General features: G+C 48.3%; 1 protein-coding gene across 1 annotated transcript in view; it reads left to right on the top strand.

The window, feature by feature from the left end:
* EHD4 (EH domain containing 4) overlaps positions 1–20,655 on the top strand; it is a 71,877-nt gene that overhangs the window by 37,726 nt on the left and 13,496 nt on the right. Inside the window, exon 4 of the mRNA XM_040969988.1 lies at positions 16,510–16,922. Within this exon, the coding sequence (XP_040825922.1) occupies positions 16,510–16,922 (413 nt within the window). The remainder of the gene's footprint in view (positions 1–16,509; positions 16,923–20,655) is intronic.

Genomic DNA, 20,655 nt, shown 5'->3' with positions numbered 1-20,655 from the left:
GGCGGCGTGGCCTAGCGGCCAAAGTTCTCGCCTTGAACACACCGGGATCCCATATGGGCGAAAGAAGCTGCCTCCTGACCTCTGGTTTTGGGCACCAGGCCAGGCCCCAACACCGCCTATCCAGGGTCCTACTGCAGGGACCAGACCCTAGAGAAATCTGGGTCATACTGAGCCTCTGCTCCCAGCTTTCCTTTCCACCACCCTAGACCAAGTGAACAGAAGGGTGATGACAAACTCAGAAACCCAGCACAGCAAACTTGAGCTGCATCCAGCCTGTTTCCCAGGGGAGGAGCCAGTGAGAGGGATGGGGACAGCAGTTGTGGCTCTCCCCACTGGCACTAGGGGGGAGCCTCAGTGGAAGCAGAAGTGACTGCCCCACAGGTGTCCCCAGTGCCCACTGACGTCAGAGGCCTTTGTAGGGGAGGGAGCCATGGTTTGGCTACTGTCCTCTGCCTGCAGCCTCACCCCAGCCTAGACCTCTAGGGAAGCAATTTTCAGACCCTGTAGCGCAAATAAGAACGAGTTGTGTTTAAAGTTTCTTATGTGTACCTACAGTGTTTAGCAGCCTCCATTTCATTTTCTCAACCTCATTCCCTTTATTGTGTGTGGGAAACCCCTCTACTGCTGGCAGTTATACAGGCCACAGCACAGGGATGCCCACACGGAATTCTGGCCAGGGAGGAGCAGCACAGGCAGAGAACTGCAGGCTGAGGACATTTTTGCATTTCCCAGGTTCTCCCACTTTGCACTAGCCAGGTGGCCAATCAAGTTACTGTCTCCCCCTTCATAAAATGGATAGGAAAGGACTTTGACTTACAAAGTTGGATTTTGTGAATGGTCCGCCAGTCCAGGTGTTCTGCAGGTATTGGTTGTGAAATCCACAATGGGGATGTAATTTAGGTTTTGTATACCTGACATGGACCCGTGGTTGTGGGGATACTGGGAATGGCAGGGATTTCTGCAAGTCCTGAACACAGAGAGAAAGATGGTGAAGGAGAGGCCCTGTAGATCTCTAGTTGTACTTCTGTGAAGGAACGGGGGTGTCATCCAATGCTGCCTTGACAGGGGACATGTGCAGACCATCCGGTGCAGGTTATGATTCATAATTGTGAAGATGGCAGCTACTTGTAATCTAGAACTTGGGTAGTCCCAGGATGGAGTAACCAAGATCGTGGGGCCAGCTCTGGCATGTCCTGTAGGACAGGAGACAGGGGCAGAGTCCCGAGACCCAGGCAGTCCAGGGCTTACTCTTCTGGGCACCAGAAGGATGGCAGAGGTAGAAATGAAGTGCCTGGACTTGACCTAGAACCATGGAAAGCCATGAGAGTACAGGCAAGGCTGGAGTTGGGGAAACTTAGTGGCCAGTAGAGGTGTGCCCTGTGGCAAAGGACCTGCTCTTGACACTTTGTTGATTCTTTGCACCATCTACCTCCCCCTTGTAGTTGAGGGATATAACATGATGCAGTTTCCTTAAGAAACTCCCCCAGCCCCACTTCTCCTGGGCTCTTTCAGTCTGCTCCTCAAAACCACCTCCTGTTGGAATACACACCATGTTGCAAAGCATAGGACACACATGAAATTCAGCATGTTCCCTTCCTTTCTGATGTGTTCTTCAGTCCTGACCCTGGACTATGTGGTTTGTGAGTGTACAGGAGAAAAAAGGTCAACTTACAAAAGGCCAACTAGTCATGAACACCTGTCCTGTCCACATGCCCCGGTTCCTATGCTCGCATAAACCCCATCAGCTGTCTCTGCACCTCCTCTTGGGCTATTTGTGAGTGCAGCTACATGCACACACACCTGCGGCTGTGGGGGACTGCACTGCCCCACACCATGGTTTTCTGTTTGCAGTGAATCTTGGAGCTTGGCCAGGTGACTGCTTGGGAACAGCCTCCCTCTTATCCTCATCCTACAGCAGTGCCAGAGTGATGTGCTTCTGATGCATGAAATTCCAGCTGCTCCTAATCTACCAGCACAGACAGTGCCACAGTGAATAGTCAGTTTTGCAACTTTAGTGCAGGTAAATACAGTTTGCACAATGATATGCCAGTATACCTGGAAATTGCTTAGAGGAGAGTTGTTAAAAATTACTTACTTATTTGAGCCACAGAGAAAATGAGTGCTCCTATTCCCTGGTTCATTTCCCAAATGCCCTCAACAAGTACCCAAGTGGGGCTGATGCCAGGAGCAAGGAACTCGATCCAGGTCTTCCCTCATGAAGGTAGGAACCCAATTCCTTGAGCTGTCACTGCTACCTCCCAGGCTCAGCACCAGCAGGAAGCTGGAGTCAGAGTGGGGCTGGGAATGTAGAAAATGAATGTCTTCACTAGCTATGTATATATATATAGAGAGACAGGTTTTGTTTTTTTTTTTAGATTTATTTATTTTTATCGGAAAAGCAGATTTTACAGAGACAGATCTTCTACCTGCTGGTTCACTTCCCAAATGGCTGCAATAGCCAGAGCTGATCTGATCCAAAGCCAGAAGCTTCTTTCCAGTCTCACAAACAGGTACAGGGTCCCAAGGACTTGGGACGTCCTCTACTACTTTCCCAGGCCACAACCAGGGAACTGGATGGGAAGTAAGGCAGTTGGAACCCAAACTGGCACCTGTATGGGATCCCAGTGCTTGGAAGGGAGAGGATTAATCAATTGAGCCATTGCACTGGGCCTGACAGAGATCTTCCCTCTGGTTCACTCCCCAAATGGCCACAACAGCCATGGCTGAGGTCAGGGTGAAGTCAGAAGCCAGGAACTCCATTTGAGTGTCCTATATGGGTGGTAGGGCCCAAGATTTGGGCGGTAACTAACTTCTTAAGCACCAGGCTAAACATCTAACCCTGAGAATAAACAAGTATTCTCCTTGTTAAAAATGTATATACATGCAGTCACGCACATATGAATTAGTTTAGCTTAGGTGTTCTACAGTACATATATATTTCAAAACAGTATATGCAGGCTTTATTTTCATAATTCAAAAAAATAGATAAATGGGGACTAGTAAGGAGAAAAATACGCAAATGTAAGGGCAGGTCTTGGGCCCAATGTTTGAGATCAAGACACAACCTGGAATGCCTACATCCATTATTGGAATGTCTAGGTTCTTCTTTTTTTTTTTTTTTAAGATTTATTTATTTTTATTGGAAAGTCAGATGTACAGAGAGGAGAAGAGACAGAGAGGAAGATCTTCCATCCAATGATTCACTCCCCAAATGGCCGCAATGACTAGATCTCAGCCAGTCCAAAGCCAGGAGTCCAGAGCCTCTTGCGGGTCTTCCACGCGAGTGCCGGGTCCCAAGGCTTTGGGCCGTCCTCGACTGCTTTCCCAGGCCGCAAGCAGGGAGCATGATGGGAAGCGGAGCCTCCAGGATTAGAACCGACATCCACATGGGATGCTGGCGCGTTCAAGGCAAGAACTTTAGTCACTAGGCCTTGGTGCCGGGCCCGGACTGTCTAGGTTCTTGTCAGAGCACTGCTTCCAATTCCAGCTTCCCGCTCGTGTATGCTCCAGGAGGCAGCAGTGATGGCTCAAGTGCTTGAATTGCTGCCACTCATGTGGGAGACCAGGATTAAGATCCAGGCTCCTGGCTTTTTGGTCTGGCCCCAGCCTCTGCAGTTGTGGGCATTTGGGAAGCAATCTGGCAGATGGCGCTGTCTATGTCTCTGTTCTAGAACTGGAATTGCTGCATGGAAAGGAGCTAGGGACTGTGTGTATTTGCTGGTGCTGGAATGCGCCCTGGAAGGGGCACAGTGGTGTGTGCAGTGCACCTGTTCCCAGGGCATTGCCAACTGTTTGTTTTCCCTTCACTATCTAATAGGGGACATCTTGCCGTTCAGATTTTTATCTTTCACTCTTGATGTGAATGGGCCTCTTAAAGGCTCACAGCCTTTTAAAAGAATCGCCTGCCCCAAGTTGTTGGAGCATTTTGAAAATACCATTGAGTCATCTTTTTATGAGAGGCCTTGAGAACACATGTGGCTTCCCAGCTGACTGGATCTGTCTGTCCATCTGTGATACAAAGAGTGACCAAGTCTGAGTAAGAGTCTGGCCACAGGAGTCACTGAGCTGTACATTTAGCTGCTGGCACTGACTTTGTGACCAGTTGCTGTCCACAAGCCACAGCATCTTCAAGCGAGGCTGGGCTGTTGAAGAGGAGGGACAGGGCAAGGTCAGCAGTTGCTGGTCCCATGGTTGTTACTCCAGTTGACCCATCTCTCCTGGGGAAAGTGGCTTGAAGAAACAGTAACTTTCTGCACTTCTGAACCACAGAATGACCAGATGTGTTGCCAAGGTCGAAGCCCCGCTTGGCCTTCTCAGGCTTGGGTGGAGTCTGTTTGTCACTGGCAGCTTGCCTCCAGCCGCTGTAGGCCCCGTGACATTTGGCCAGACTCACTCTGCCTGATTTATGGGTGTATTGTGTGTGACTTTCTTCCCTGACGTACATGAAACCCCCTGGAAAAAGGAGGAATGGGCATTTTCCATGTACAGGACATGAATTCCTGGATTCCACTTAAAATATTAGAGGAGGTTAAATTGGATGTCTTCGGCAGCATCTTTGAGAGTCTTAAGATCTATGGTTTTTCCTCTGATAGTTTCTTGCAATTATAGAGTCTTTTGGAATTAAATGAGAAGAAAATTAAGTTTTCAAAGCAACTAATCACCCTTGTAAAAACAACCCAAAATCTTTGGAATTGGCCCAAATGCTATGTAGCGATGGACTATTTGACATTGTCTGTACCAGCAATTTTCGAGCACACTTAAAAAGCAGACTGATGGAATTGTAACTCCTTATGAAGGAATGTACTTTTGTGACAATATGGGGAAAATCAGTCGGAGGGTGGGAATTGAGGGGAGGGGAATTCCAGACTATGCAGAATTGTACCATGAAATTCAAAATTTTAAATAAAAAAAAATTTAAATGCTATGTAGCATATGAATCCAGGGGACAGAATATAATAAAACCTGCTACTTGAAATTTTATCATTTGGAGCTAATCATTTGTATTTCTGTAGCCATCTGAAGGTTTTTACATTTTATTTATTTTTTTAATTGTATAAATTTTATTTATTTTTTAAGATTTTTTTTTTTTTTTTTTTAGTTTTGATGATCTTTACATAGTTGATTAGGGCTCAAAGGGTCAAGGGCTACAGGAAAGTGGGTAAGACCATTGTTTCCACATTCTCTTTTTTCCTTCCTGTATTTGGGAGAAGGGGAGAGACAAAGGGAGAAGCCACACCCAACCTCCCAACCATCCCAGGGTCCTCAATGTGGGGCATGCTCCAAGGGCACTGCTTAAGTGGTTTTGATAGTTCAGCTGTTCTGAATTGCTGCCAATCTGGCCATTTCAAGAACAATTAAATCTTCAGAATCCAGTGGCTCACATAGGATCACCCTAATCGAACTGCTGGACTCAGAACCCCAACCAGGAAGATGCATGTATCAAAGCTGAACCTCCTCAGTGGCTTAGACAGAGCAGTGAACATGGTGCACATGGAGGATATGGTAGTACATTGGAGCCTGCATAGAACACCTGGTACCAGAACAGAGGACAGAACAAATTCATCAACTACCCCAGCCAAGTGTTGGCAGTGAAAATCTGGGCAAGTGAAAACACTAAGGTGGACTATTTATTTTTGATAATTTTTACATATTTGATTAGGGTGGGAAGGGTCAAGGACTAGAGGAAAGTGGGTGACATCATTGCTTTGACATTTTGTTTTTTCCTTCCTGTATCTTGTGGGGAAGGGAAAGATAAGGGGAGAAGCCATACCCAGCCTCCCAACCATCCCAGGGTCCCCAATGTGGGGCATGCTCCAGGGGTCCTGCTCAATGGCTTTGACAGTTCAACATTTCTGTATTGTTGCTGATCTTTCCACTCCAATTGTGATGAAATCTCTCGAGACTCCACTGGCTGACATAGTCCACCTTAGAGTCTCCACTTGCCCAGGTATTCACTGCGAACTCTTTGCTGGGGTTGTTGATCAATTTGTTCTGTCCTCTGTTATGGTACCAAGTATCCTCTGCAGGCGCCAGTGTACTGCCATACCCTTCCTGTGCTTCTGGAAATAATTGTTTATCTTATTGATAGGCATTTCTTTCAATAAGATAAACAATCTTATTGAAAGAGCTTCCATTCACTGGTTCACTTCCCCAAATGCCCACAACATCTGGTGCTGGGCCAGGCTGAAGCCATTCACCAGGAACTCCATCCAGGTATCCCCCATGGGTGGCAGATTCACCTGCTGCCTTTCAGGGTGCATATTAGTAGGAAGCTAGAATCAGGAGTGGAGCAGGAACTTGAACCCAGACACTCCCATAAGGCATATGGACAATACCAAGTGACACCTTACGTTTTGCACCTAACACTTTACCCTGGAAGGTTTTCCGTTTTTCCACAGGCATAGTGATTGGTCAGTCTCTGCACTAAATGGGCACTTAGTTGAACTGATCTTTCTGAGAAATTGGCTTTTTGTTCCAGAAGTTTCCTATGCAGCACCATCACCTGTAGCTGTACTTTAAGGCCTGGACAATGTCATATCAGTCATCTGATGCATCTTGTAGATGCACAGACCAAGGCCCAGTGGGATGAAGCAGTCAGGCTTGGCTCTGGGACTTGGAGGTTTCTCTTCATAGTTTGTGTCAGTCTCGCCCTCCAGCCAGGATTGCTATCTCTACCCAGGGCCTGGTTCTCAACCTCATCCCCAATCTGAGATGCAAAGCCCAGCAGTCACTTGGTCATGTGACCACACGAGCCGACCTCACCAGGCTGTCTCACGTCCACATGTGTCAGGCTCCTGTGACGGGCGGCTCTCCTGGAGGACCCTGCAGGGACACCGGCCCGTGTATCTGCCATGTGTCATAGTCACAAGCAACATCCCCCAGAGGAAAGGAAGGACGGGCTGGGAGGCTGCTTTGTTTATTCTATGAGGAAATAGGCACAGAGAAATGAATTTACAGAGTCTTGTTCTAAACTCCCTGGGGGGAGGGATGGGAAAAGGATAGTTGAGGAAGTGCACAGGAAGCCTGTTGTCAGGCCAGCTCATGGCACAGTGGGTTAAGGCACCACTTGTGACACTGGCATCCCATGTCAAGAGTGCTGGTTTGCATCTCGCTGCCCCAATTCTGATCCAGCCTGTGCTAATGTGCCTGGGAAAGCAACCAAAGTTGGCCCAAGTGCAATCTACATGGGGGACATGGATGGAATTCTAGGCTCCTGCCCTTGACGTGGCCCATACCTGACTGTTGGGGCTTTCTGAGGAATGAAGCAGAAATCTATTTTCAAAACAAAACAAATAAAGCCCACTTGCTAGGGGCATCTGGCACTTGGCTTTATTGAAATCTCAGTGTGTTCAGGGGCTAAACCCTAAGACTTGGAGCTCCAGCAACCTTGTGTTTCACTGTAGCCAGTGTCATTCTCCTAGGGGTGGCCACTCCCAAATAGAAACCTAGAAGCAGGAAACATCCTCTGTCCCCCAAACAGACTTTCTGGATCTCCCCACACTTGGGGGTGACTGTAGCCTCCCCTTGCTGAGAGCGCCATGTCCTGCCAGCTGAGGGGGAAGGTGGATTCCAGCTCCAGAGCAAGGGCGCATAGAAGGCAGAAAAAACAACGCTTACCGTTGTGTGTGTTCTCATTCACTTGTTCCTGTTGTTCTGGAAATGGCTGCTGATTATAGGCCACCTCTTCCCCAGGAGAAGAGCCAAGATGCAAGGACAGAAACTGCTTCACCCTAGGTGAGAGGTGATGACACCCTTAGCACAACCAGAGGCAACTCCACCACTGGGAACACTGGTTCTGGCTCAGTCCCATCCCCAGATGCCTACAACAGCCAGAGCTGGGCCAGGCCAACACTGGGAGTCCAGAAATCCATCCAGATCTCCCATGAGGGTGGCAGGGACCCAACTACATGAGCCATCCCCTGCTGTCTCCCAGGGTCCGTGTTAGCAGGAAGCTGGAACCAGGAGCTGGAGCTGGCACCCCAGCACTTGGATCTAGGATGAGGACATCTTAACCACTAGACCAAATGCCTGCCACCTGAAAGCCCCATCATAGAAGATGTTAGCTCAAATACATTACATCATGCTCATTTTTATTATAAATACATGTTCATTGTGGAGTGCTTCAAAAGCCACAAACCGAAAAGAAGAAAATAAAAATTCCACTCTTGGCTATATAGTCATGGGTGCAGTGCAGTAGATACAGATGTAGCCTCTGGGATCCGAGTTCCTGAGCCTGGCTCCACACCCTCATTTATTTCACTTCTTGGGTTTTCTGTAAAGGGGGCTACGAAATGGCACTTGCCTCATGGGCATGTCACAAGGCTCACCCTGGACTGTTTCCCTATGTTGATACAAAGCTGTCGGAACAGGCAGGAGTGCAGTGGACAAGACTATTTACTGGTTATTTTGAGCTATCTCTTTGCACTCAGCAAGTCATGTTTTCAGACAGCTTTTTATGGTTGCTAAGTAAACTCAGCCTGGGAAAAATGTAGAATGTATTTCTGTGACCTTCTTGCACACACTTAAAGGGAGCAAACCAGCAGAAGGAAGATGTGTGTGTGTCCCCATGTCCCACTCTCCCTTTTTTTCAGTCTCTCTTGCTCATGCTCTGCCTTTCAAATAAATTGTATTAAAATTTATTTTATTTTTTTGTTTGAAAGGAAGAGTTACAGAGAGGAGTGACAGAAATCTTCCATCTGTTGGTTCACTGCCTAAATGGCTGCAATGACTGGAGTTGAGCCAGTCTGAAGCCGGGATCCAGGAGCTTTTTTTGGGTCTCCCACATGGGTACAGAGTCTCAAGGCTTTGGGCCATCCTCTGCTGCTTTCCCAGGCTGCAAGCAGGGAGCTGAATGGGAAGTAGAGCAGCTGGAACATGAGCCAGTGCCTGTAGGGGATGCTGATGCCACAGGGAGAGGCTTAGCCTACTGCACAACAGCACTAGCCCCAAATTATTTTTTTTAAAACACCTGAGGTCTATCCTGTTAATAAATTTTTATTTTTCATGTAAGAAAAATTTTGTATTTATTTGAGAAAGGACGGGAGAAAGAACTCCCATCTGCTAGATCATGGAGGAATGGGTGTCTCATGGAACCCCTGATTGCAGTCTTTTAGAGTGAATACCAGAGCCTGGTAGCTGGCTCCAGGGCACATGGCAGCTCTCTCTAGACTTTTGGAGGGGTAAGCCCAGCTTATTGAGCACCCACACTGAGTCCTGAGGAACTACAGAGGCTGGAATCTCTGCTTTCACAGAACTTCTACCTTAAAATATCAAGGGAACCCACCGTTACAGAGTGGGGAGCTCTGTGAGAATTTGCATGGGGGAACCCATGTGGATGTGACAGAGCCTGTCCTGTGGGGTGGCACATGTGGAGAAGGCCTGACTCTGCTCCCAAGAGTGCTTGGCAGAGAGCAGCCTGAAGGAGTCACCATTCCTGGGGTGGTGACAATAGGTGGAGGAGAGAGGGGGCATTTCAGGCATACTGAATGGGCAAAGATGTGGAGACGGGGAAGTGCAGGGTATTGGGGGAAGAGTGGCCAGAGTGAGACCTGCTAAGAGGCTATCAGAGGGGCTGACGTGGTGGTGCAGTTGATAGCCTGCATCCCATGATGTGCTGGTTTGAGTCCTAGTTGGTCCACTTCTGATCCAGCTCCCTGCTGATACCTATCCTGGTAAAGCAACAGAGAATGGCCCAAGTGCTTGGTCCCCTGCACCCACGTGGGACACCCAGATGGAGTTCTCAGCTCCTGGCTTTGGCCTGACCATGTCTGCGCTGTTCCTGCCATTTGGAGAGTGAACCAGAGGATGGAGGAGCTCATTTCATCTTTCCTTGTCTCTCTGTTGTTCCACCATTCAAATAAATGAATACATGAATAAATCTTTTTTTAAAAGAAATACTATGAGAAAAGACCAAAGCTAGCCATGGAAAAATGTGTTCTATAAAACAGTTTTGGATATCAGCTTTGTGTAGTAAGGGAAGAGAGTTGTTTGAAGACTGGATTGGAGAAGACAGAGCTGGGGACAAGGCAGGGTGGGACGGGGCAGGTAGACCATCAGCTCTCTGTGTCTATCTTTGTTGGGCACTGGCTTGACCAGGTGTAGAGGGACAACAAGGTCAATGAAAAGCCTGGCACCGTGGGGTCATGTCAGCAGATGAGCCCAGGAAGTGGTAAGTAGAGTCATGGACCAATGTCCCCGCAGGGCCCTCCAGGAGAGCCACTCGTCATATCCCCCTGATACATGTACATATGAGACTTAGCCTGAATCAGTGTCTGCTGACTCCCAGAAGGTCAGGGTGATCTGGGATAAGAGGAGAGTTGAGAAGCAGCTTGGCTGTTTTCAGTTAGGCAAGCAGCTGCCCACCCCAAGGGTACAGGGAGTTATGTGGGCAGGGAGAACTTGGCCACAGTTCCGGCTTCATCCATTATCCTGCATCCTTTTATGGACATACATCTTGTTCAGAACTTGTATAATTAAGAGCTTGGCTCCAGGAAGAACTTGAGACCATTTCTTCCTCCTCTTGTTCTATTAAAAATAGACAGCCCCCGTGACGCCTCGGGGAGTCCCGCCTGAGCTTACCTGCTCCCTCCTCAGGTGCCGTTTCCTGGTGGGACGAAGGACCAACGTTCCTTTTGAAAGGAAGCGCCTGGCTGGGTGGCAGCGGCCTCTTCCTTCCTGCCCCCTCCCTTTGTTCCCAGAATGTACAGCCAGGAATGCCAGGCTGCCACCTTCTGCAGGACAAAGTTTCTTTTTTCAGCTCCCAAAGCTTTTGGGTTCTATTGCCAAGGTATTTTTAAACAGGTGGCCTGATTGCACCTCTGTTTTCTTCCACAACATCTACTTGAAATTCTTAAGGAATTTGCTTTCCCATAGTTGAATGAGTAAATATTGAAAATATGGTGAGTAGCATGGGAAGGTTCTGATATTGGGTGTATTTCTGCATGGGCGTACACACACACACAGGATTTCCCACATGCATGTTCACAAGCATACACACAAATCTACTATCCAGGCCATGTGAAACTCTGAGCCTTCTTGCCCTTCTCCTGTCACCATGAGAGCCTGCCTACCTTACTGCCTTGACCAGAAGGTAGGGCACCCTAGGACTCTAGTCAGGAGCCTGATTTTACATTAGGGCTCTTGAATGGCTGCTAAGACTGAACCACTTCTAAAGGATGGGCCTTTCCCTTCACTGCCTTTGCCTTCACATATGGCCAGGTAATTTACCCCAGCCCCTGTACAAATACACATCCCCCCTCCCTGGGCTGTTCAACAGGTTGTGGAAATGGGTCTCGTTAAACAAGTTTAGCAACCTTGCGGTTTTTTCTTCCATATTTATTTTTACTTTATAAGCCAATTTTATCAAGGTAGAAGGGCATTTCACAAAGTTGTGGCAGGTTCACAGATGTTTATTTTGTTAGGAAGAAAAAGTGAACACTGCACAGAGAGGTCTTCAAAAAATTCATGGAAAAGGTATTTTGCAAAAACACTGTATAGATTCTTAAAAGTCTTTGCACTGAAATTAACTTTTAATTTCATCTTTCTACAAGCTTTCCTAAGTGCCTGGAATAACATACTTGTGTAATAATTGGAGAATTCTAGGGTTTGTCATAAGTAAGTGCATGTACTTGTATAACCACCACCATCATCGAGATTATAAAAACTTTCCTGGGCAGGCAAATTAAGATGAAGACACTGCTTTGGATGCCCAGCTCTTGTATTGGAGTGCCTGAGTTCACATTCTAGCCTTGCTTTTGATTCCAATTTCCTGCTAATGTACTCCCTGAGAGGGAACAAGGGATGGCTTGGGTAGTTGAGTCCCTGGCTACCCCCACAGGAGAACTGGATCAAGAGGCTGGCTCTTTACCTCAGCATGACCCAGCTCTGGCTATTGCTAATGTGAGTTTCAGTTCAATAAATGAATCTTTACAACAACCCTGTGAAGATCAAACCAAACAGCAGCCCAGGGCCACATGCAGTCTGAGGGTGACCAATGGCTCTTCATCAGCTTTTGGTGGCTAAGCCTTTCACAGGACTATGGTTCTGATAGGAAGCTAGCATCCTCTGTAACAGAATGTTGAGAATACTCCTTGATGCCATCTTGCCAGGCACATGTGTGCCTCAAGTAATCTCAGCCAGGTTAGTACCCAGGCAGCTTCCTGGAGCTGGCCAGTGTCCGTGACCACAATCCCAGGTTTATTGCCTCTTTAAAAGCAACAGGTAGGATGCCATCCCTTCTCCAAGCAAGAAAAGGAAGGCCACAAGGCCTTCCCAAGCCCATTGCTCTGCTTACAAAATAGGAGTGGTTTTTCCTCGTTTGAGTCCTTGTATCTGTTTTCCATGCACTGCCTCTCTCCTTTGGCATAAGTGTCATTACACTGTTCCCTTTACCTGCTGGCTGCATACTCTGCTTCCCCCTGACTGATGTCCTTTAGCAAACGTTTGTTGCATACACACCACTTCCTCCCACCTCTACTCTGCACCAGACACTGGAGAGAAAAGTCTTAAAAATAGACAGCAGATAACATTTTTTGATAGCTCTGTGGGTACCCAGCAGATTCTATGCTTCCCTGATCTTAATTTGGCAGCTCTGTGAGGTCTGTGGGCACCATTATTAGCCCCACTTCGCAGAGGAGAAAGTAGGGCACAGAGGAAAACAATGGAGGATGGCCCAAGTACTTGGGAGACCAGAAGCAGCTCCTGGCTTAGGCCTAACCAGCCCTAGCTGTTGTAGCTGTTTGGAGGGAAGATTTCCCCTCTCTTTCCCTATAAATCTTAGAAAAGAATTCTAATGCAATAAGGCGGGTCTTTTTTTTCTTACAAACTTTTTTTTAGTAGAGAAAAAAAAGCCAGAAACCAGAACTTGACTTAGCTCTCCCAGGTGGGTGGCAGGAACCCAGTTATTTTTGTAGGATCAGATAACTCACAAATTTAATGGGAAGGTGGAAGAACTAGGCTCAGGAAAGGGATAAGAAACCTCCACCATTGGACTCAACTCAGCCACCACTGCTATTTGTTTTAGTTTTCAGTTGTTTATTTGAAAGGCAGCTAAAGAAATCTCCCCTATACTGATTCACCCCCTAAATGCCTACAACAGCCAGAACTGGACCATGTAAAGCCAGGAACCCAGAACCCATGCCATGTGGCGTGGAAGAGACCTAGTTGAACCACCACCTGCTGCCTCCCAGGGTGCACACTGAGCATGCAACTGGAAGAAGGAACAGAACAGGGACTGAAACCCAGGTGTTCAAACATGGAATGCAGACGTCCTGGGAGGAATTGTAACCGCTACACTGAGCCAACCATCTGTCCTATGAATGTATGTGTTCTCTCCCAGGACTTTGCACCACTCCCTCAGGTTCAGCGCTCCACTCTGGTGGACGGAGATGGATGTCTGATTGTAGATCACTCCCCCCTCCCCCCAGTTGCTAAGGAACAGGGCAAGGGACAGCATCACACCTTCAGCTTCTGTGGCCCACAAAAGTCACCCCCCACCAGACAGAAGGCATCCAGCAAACAGCCAGCTCATGGCCACTCCAACATGAACCTGGACGCAGCGTTTCCTTTCCTCTGTTTCTGAACCTTCAGAGACCCTAATTCAGATCCCCAGGGAGACAGAGAAAGTGTGTCTGGGTGAAAGGCCAAGCCGGTCAGCCACCCATAGGACCTCCTGCCGTGGCTCTGCTGAGCTGGTCACCCTCCCGGAGTGGTTCCTAAGCATCAGTTCCTCTGCTGGGAGTCTCCCACCTACGGCCTGGGCCCACGACAGTCTCTTGGGTTTTCTTGGGAGGCTTACTGTCATGGCCTTACAGGAACAGGACTCGAGGTGAGATCTTGACTCAAAATCTGCATATATCTGTAGAATCTGTTCAAGGAGTCTTGGGCTTCCCTCTGGGCTAAGCTGGCTGCTGAAGGAGTGCAAGGCAGACTCAGCCCATTTTCCAGGCGCTGCCTTTTTGTCTTCCTCATCCCCCAGCAGGGCTGCAGAGTGGCAAGTGACAGTGTGCCCTATGCAGGCCAGATGTGCACTTATCACAGACCCCACCCTCCAGGCAGTGGCTTCCTCTGGTAAGGGGTACTCAGGGGCAGAGGGAGGCTGAGAGTGTTTCTGATTGTTGTGTTTTTATTTTTTTTTAAAGCTACTTGTTCAACTGTTCCCTTTTACGTGGGTTCAAGTGCATGGAAACTTCTGTCCACCGACCCCTCTTCTTTTGATGAATGCGTCATTCCCCTCCAGACACTGTCTATCTGCCCTGAATCCCACACTCCCCCATCCCCAGAGACTGCCCACATCCTTAACTCTAGCTCATGTTTCACAGTTGTGCTGCAGTACTTAACTAGCGACTGTGAAGCTTGGCTTGGTGTTTTAACATTGTGTGAGTGACATCTTGGTGTGGTTACCCTTTGGAATAGATTTTTTTTACTTGGCATTTGGGGGGGGTGGCGGGGGAGGAGATTACCTGTATTGACAAGTGAAGTTGTGACAATAAATCTGTCTTCCTTGCTGTGTAGCATTTTGTTATAGAAGTGAACTAAACTTGGAAAAGAGAAAGAATTCCTCCCATCCACAAATCACTTTCCAAATAGCTGCAATGACAGGCGCTGGAAGAGAGTGAACCTGAGAACCAGGAATTCTATCCAGGTCTCCCATGTGAGTGGCAGGAACCCAATTCCTTGAGCCAGCACCACTGCCTCCCAAGGTCTGCCTTAACAGGAAACTGGAGTCAGGAGCCAGAGGTGGCTGTTGAATTCTGACATTCTTATTATGGGACACAGGCATCACAACACCCACCCCTTTTAAAAAGTATCTAAAGTGGAGACTGCAGCATAGCAGGTAAAACTGCCGTCTACAGTACCAGCATCCGATATGGGTCCCAGCTATTCTGCTTCTAATCTAGCTCTCTGCTGATGTCCTTGGAAAACAGCAAAGGATGGCCTAAGTGCTTGGACCCCTGCATCCATGTGGGAAACCTGGAAGGATCTCTTAGCTCCTGGCTTCAGATCAACAGCTCTAGCCACTGTGGCCCTCTGAAAAGTGAATTGATAGATGAAAAATCTCTTTCTCTCTCTCTCTCTCTCACTGCCTTTCAAATAAATAAATCAAACTTGAAATATATATATATATATATATATATCTAAGAAACCAGCATGGTGATATAGTAGATTAAGCCTTTACCTGCAATGCTGTCATCCCATATTGGTACACCAATGCAAGCCCAGATGCTCTCCTTCCATTCCAGTTTCCTGCTAATGTACCTGGGAAATCTAGCAGAAGGTGGTACAAATTCTTATGTCTGAGTCATTGCCACCCATGTGGGTGTTCTAGGCTACAAGCTTCAGCCTGGCCCAAGTCTGGCTGCCATGACCATTTGGGAAGTGAACCAGTGGGTAAAAGATCTCTTTGTGTCAGTCTCTATCTCACAGTGCCTTTCACATAAATAAAAATAAATCTTTAAGAAAAAAAAATTGAGGCAAGTAAGGCAGAGGGTCAAAATATATTGGAAGTAGTGTGCCAGTTGTCACACTCTGGATTCCGACATATGATCCTCATGGAAAATGCATAGTGAGATAAAGCTATGGATGGTTCCAAAATTTTCTGCATTGGAATAAGCCTTCCTTTTATTGCTGTGTTCCCCCATACTCTTGGCAGGACTCTCCAATATTTGAGACTTTCCAAAGTCAGAAAGGAACAGTTGGCTAGGGGAATGGGAGTCAGAGCAGGTGGCACGTGGGGGCTGACCAAGCCAGATGGAGGCTCCACTTATGCCACCCATCCCCTTGAGATTAAAAATAGCTCTGGTGGGCTTGGCCTCCTCTTGTTTGCTTCTCGTGGGAATCTGCCTCCCTAAGGACATGCCTGAGAGTCTTGACCTCGGGCCGAAGAGTGTTTATTTAGCTGCATGATTTGGATTGAATTGGTCGGTGGCCAAAGTGAGCTGAACAGACTATGTCGTGGACCTGGCCATTTAAAAAAAGAAATTGGCAAGAGGCTACTTCACAGAATGGCTGAGAGACATTATTTTTAAAAATATGTGTGTTTGTGAACCACTTAAGCTATGAATAGTCTGAATGATAAACAGTCATGCCCTGGCTGACCTCTGACCTCTTCACACCCTACAAGCTTGAATTCACAGAGGGTCACCCCCACCCCCGCCATGCTTGCTGTGTACTCTGCACAGACTCCAAGCTTTCTGCCCTGCTTCTTGGGTGCTCCCAGGGATGTGAGACTAGACAGAACTATGAGCCTTTGACCCATCGTCTGTGGTGGCTCAGAGCTCCTGATTCCAGGTGAAATAAGACATGCATGGGAACTACATGGGCTTGCAAGCACAGAAGGTGGCAAAACTCAACCCATGCCAGCCCAGAGCCTTGCAATAACCAAGTATAGCCAGTCCAGGACCCCAAGTGAAGCGATTTTCCCTCTGACACACAGGGCTTTCCACAGGCAACCCTCACGCTTTTCCAAGTGCCTCATCCTTCAACAACAACATGCCCTTGTCTCCCCACCAGGGTATGACTTCTGCCAGGTTCTGCAGTGGTTTGCCGAGCGGGTCGACAGGATCATCCTGCTCTTCGATGCCCACAAGTTGGATATCTCAGATGAGTTCTCAGAAGCCATCAAGGCCTTCCGGGGTCAGGATGACAAGATCCGTGTGGTGCTGAACAAGGCTGACCAAGTGGACACACAGCAGCTGATGCGGGTGTACGGGGCTCTCATGTGGTCCCTGGGCAAGGTCATCAACACACCTGAGGTACTGCGTGTGTACATCGGCTCCTTCTGGGCCCAGCCTCTGCAGAACACAGACAACCGCCGGCTCTTCGAGGCCGAGGCTCAGGACCTCTTCAGGGACATCCAGAGCCTTCCACAGAAGGCGGCCGTACGCAAGCTCAATGACCTCATCAAGCGAGCAAGGCTGGCCAAGGTAAGCCAGAAGACGCCATGAATGTCACAATGGAGAGGGACAGGGTACTCCACTCCAATAAGCATGAGGGCTAGAGCATGTGGTGGGTTAGCAATGAAGCCCCAAGCCCAAGGCACCCTGCTCACATTCTAGTCTCAGCCTCCAATGGCCTTGGGCAGGTGGTTGAAGCTGAGGGTCTCAGGACACTTCAGTGTGACCGTTTGTCAGTGCTACAATGCTCAGCATGACACTGGGCACAGGTAGTGAATGCAGTCAGACAGTGTGGATAGAACTACTGAGCCTCTCACCAGTCCCAGGGAGCATGCTGGCTCCAAGCTAACCTGTACAGGAGGCTGGTTTGGAGTTGTAATCTCTCCCCTTCTAAGTTGAGAGACAGACAGATAGAGCTCGTATCTGCTAGTTCATTTCCAAATGCCTGCAACAGATACAGCTGAGTGTGGGCCAAAGCAGAGGAACTAGAAACTGGATCCAGGTCTCCCACGTGGGTGACAGGAACGTAAGTATTTGAATGTTCATTGCCACTTCCCAGCATTGCACTGATGAGAAGCTGGAATTCATCAGTGGACACCAAGAGGTAGACCTAGGCATTTCTAATATGGGCATTGGCATCCTGAGCACAGGGCTGAATGCCCACCCCAGGTCCTGCTTAGGGCTGGGCATCCGCAGCCATGTTCCAGTTTCTAGGTCAGTGAGGAGCAAGCGCTAGCTGGAAGTGCTGAGCTCCGGTGGCTGTGGAGAGCTGCCTGCTGTCCTTGGGTGCTAGGCCCTTCTGCAGGAGCTGGCCCAGCCTGGGTTTGAAGACAGAGGGTAGCTCTGTGTTCATGTGCTGCAGAGAATACAGGCCCTGTGCTGCACGGCGGGTGGGTGGCCAAGCTTGCTGAGCTTTCTGGAGGGAAGAAAGTTTTTTTTTTTTTTTTTCCTTCCTAAGAATAGTATCTGGCTTGTTCCTCTTTACAAAGGAAAATGTTTGAAGTGCAGATATTTGCAGTCAGAGCTTTGCAGTGCCAGCTGCTCACAGCACAGTGCCACACCGAGAGTGGGGACAGGAAATGTTCCTGGCTGTGCTAGAAGCCAAGCTCAGCACTAAGGGACAGCCTGGGGGGCACACTGTCACACTGGCAGGCCGTGTCCCTGCACTAGTCATTACTTATGTGCACATGGAGTCGTCTGAATGCTTCACTCTGGAAGGGCTTATTTTTCCTAAAAGTGATTTTAATTGGGCAGGTTCATCCTTTTCTTAACCAGTTTTGTCTGCTGGTCCACCCCTCAGATTCCCACAATAGCCAGGGCTGAGCCAAGCTGAAGTCAAGAACTGGGACCTCATTGATCTCTTGTATGGGTGGCAGAGACCCAAGGGCTTCAGCTGTCACTGGGTGCACATTAGCAGGAAACTGGAACTGGAAATGAGCCGAAACTCAGACTCAGGCACTGTGATGTGTAGGTGTTATCTTAACCACTGTGCCAGTTGCCCACCTCGTCCAGTTTCTGTTTAAGTATGTATCTATTTATTTAGAGGAGAAACAGAAAGAGATCTTCCATCTAGACTTTAACAGCTCGGTCTAGTCCAGACCAAAGCTAGCAAGTAAAAAGCTTCATCCTGGTCTCCCACCTGGGTGACAGGAAACCAAGTACTCAGGCTATCTTCCGACACCTTTCCAGACATGTTCACAGGCAACTGAATCGAAAGCAGTCAAGGACTCAGACGGGCACTCCGATTTGAGATGCTGGTGTCGCAGGTGGCAACTTGACCCACTGGGCCACAATAGTAGCCCCTCCCTCAGTTTTTCTTAAATGGGTTCCAGAAGCTGCACGTTGTGCACCACTTATGTCATTTGATCAGATCCTGTCTTTCATTGCATGTGGTTTGGCTTTGTTATCCTCATTTCACACATGAGGAAACCAAGGCTGGGAAAGATGAACTAATTCCCTGAGCCATCATAGTCTGCAGGGTGCAAGATAGAGATTCCAACCTTGGGCACACTGACTGCTGGTTCAGGAAGGTCCGCCCACAAGCCAGAATGGACAGCATCTATGTTAGCTCCTTCCCTGTGTCCTTGCTTTTTGCAATTAGCTGTCATTCTGTTTCTTCCACAGAATACTCCATGCACAGAAACCCACAATTTAAGGGGTAACCTAAGAAGTGTCCACTCTGGGGCAGAGCGCGGGGTGGGGTGTCTGTTCCTGGAACAGCATATTCCCATCCGATCCAGAAGGTGCCTTCTTGGTTTAATCAAACTCCAAGTGTCGTGGCTTTATGCTAGCATGAAAAGCTCTTGTGAATTCCCAGCATCACCCTACTTCTTTCTTCTTAGACGTGGTTTTTGTTGTTGTTTGTTTTTCACAACTCTCCATTTTAAGGAAACAGGAGCCTGTTGGAGTGGATTTTTGGTTAACCTCAAGATCACATTTTGTGTGATCGGGACAACCTCCTAAGGCTGTTCACACTTTGAGATGCCCTTCAGGGTAACGGAAGGATTCTTTAAACCAAGCTATCCTGTGAGAACCCCAACAAGGGTTTGGAAAATATAGCTTCATATTCTCTAGCTGTAATTAAAGTAGCCACATGAAAGAGCTTACAGATTTTACAGCAGTGCTTCAGGGACCTGCGCATGGCAGTCCAATGCTTTCCTGTTCACTGCCAGACCTCACCCTTCATGAATGCATTGCCCAAGAACAGGAAAGGGTCCCACCCATTTGGAAATCTTTGCTCAACAAAAAACTGAGGCAATATTTGAGGAAGGAACCCATAAAACTGAGACCCAAGAGAGACACTCAGCAATTTCCTAGGGCTCCCTGTTATTGCTCTGTGGGATTCAGTTGGTTTTCTAAATGGGTTCTCTGCTTAATCTTGCACAGATTGCAGGCAGAGCCCAACTTTCCCGGCTTTCCCAGCTGTCCCATGCAAAAATCAGATGTTGTTAGCGCCCCAGCTGGATGTAGGCTCAAGGGTAAATCTCTGTCAGCAGCTGATGAGATTGCTTTAATGCTTGGTCCCAGGCAGGTCTTTAAAAATAGCACAGCAGGCAGCCCAGAGCTGTTGTGGATGGCAGCGCTAGAGCCCTTATAAGGATGCCTCTCTCAGAAGACTGACCTCAGGTGACTGTGGGGGCCCCTCAAGTCCCCCTCTGACCATATGCTCTTGGAGTGCCTTTTGATCTGAACAGAATAACGGAGCTTTTCTCTGCCATCCTCCCCATCTCACACTCTCACCACCCCTGTGGGCTCACTTCTGGGGCTCTGGTTTGTTCACAGGAGATTGACATGTTGTTGTGAACCCACCTTTAAAATGTGCTGATTGCCTGTTACTACATGCTCTCTGCCTTTCTGGCTGAGCTTACCACCATGCAGGCTTTCGCCACACAGGCTTTCAGGTGGGTGGGAGTGTTTATAACGAGTGGGGCTGGGTTTGGCCAGATGGCCTTGCTCTAGCTACTGCCCAGCGGTTAATTCCACAAATGGTGCTGTCCTGCCGTGCACACTGGTAGCTCCCAATCCCAGCTGCCTGGGCTGTTCTCCATGCCTAGGGTGAATATAAGCAATGGCACTCAAGTCCGAGCATCTCACTGCTGGGGACACACACACACACACACACATTGCAGAACACATTAATGGGACTTGTGGCAGCCTCTCTAGGGTGAGAACAGCATGTGAATACAGGTGCATTTCAGAGGAAGGAGATCCTTCTCCGTTCAGCAAGTCATTATTCCCAGAGAGAAACTGACACTTTGGACAC

Source organism: Ochotona curzoniae, unplaced genomic scaffold (assembly GCF_017591425.1).
Source record: "Ochotona curzoniae isolate NIBS_2020 unplaced genomic scaffold, NIBS_Ocur_1.0 scaffold_4701, whole genome shotgun sequence".
In the NCBI taxonomy this organism is placed as follows: domain Eukaryota; kingdom Metazoa; phylum Chordata; class Mammalia; order Lagomorpha; family Ochotonidae; genus Ochotona; species Ochotona curzoniae.
The sequence above is the reverse complement of the archived record's forward strand: the minus strand, read 5'-3'. Positions and strand labels throughout refer to the sequence as shown.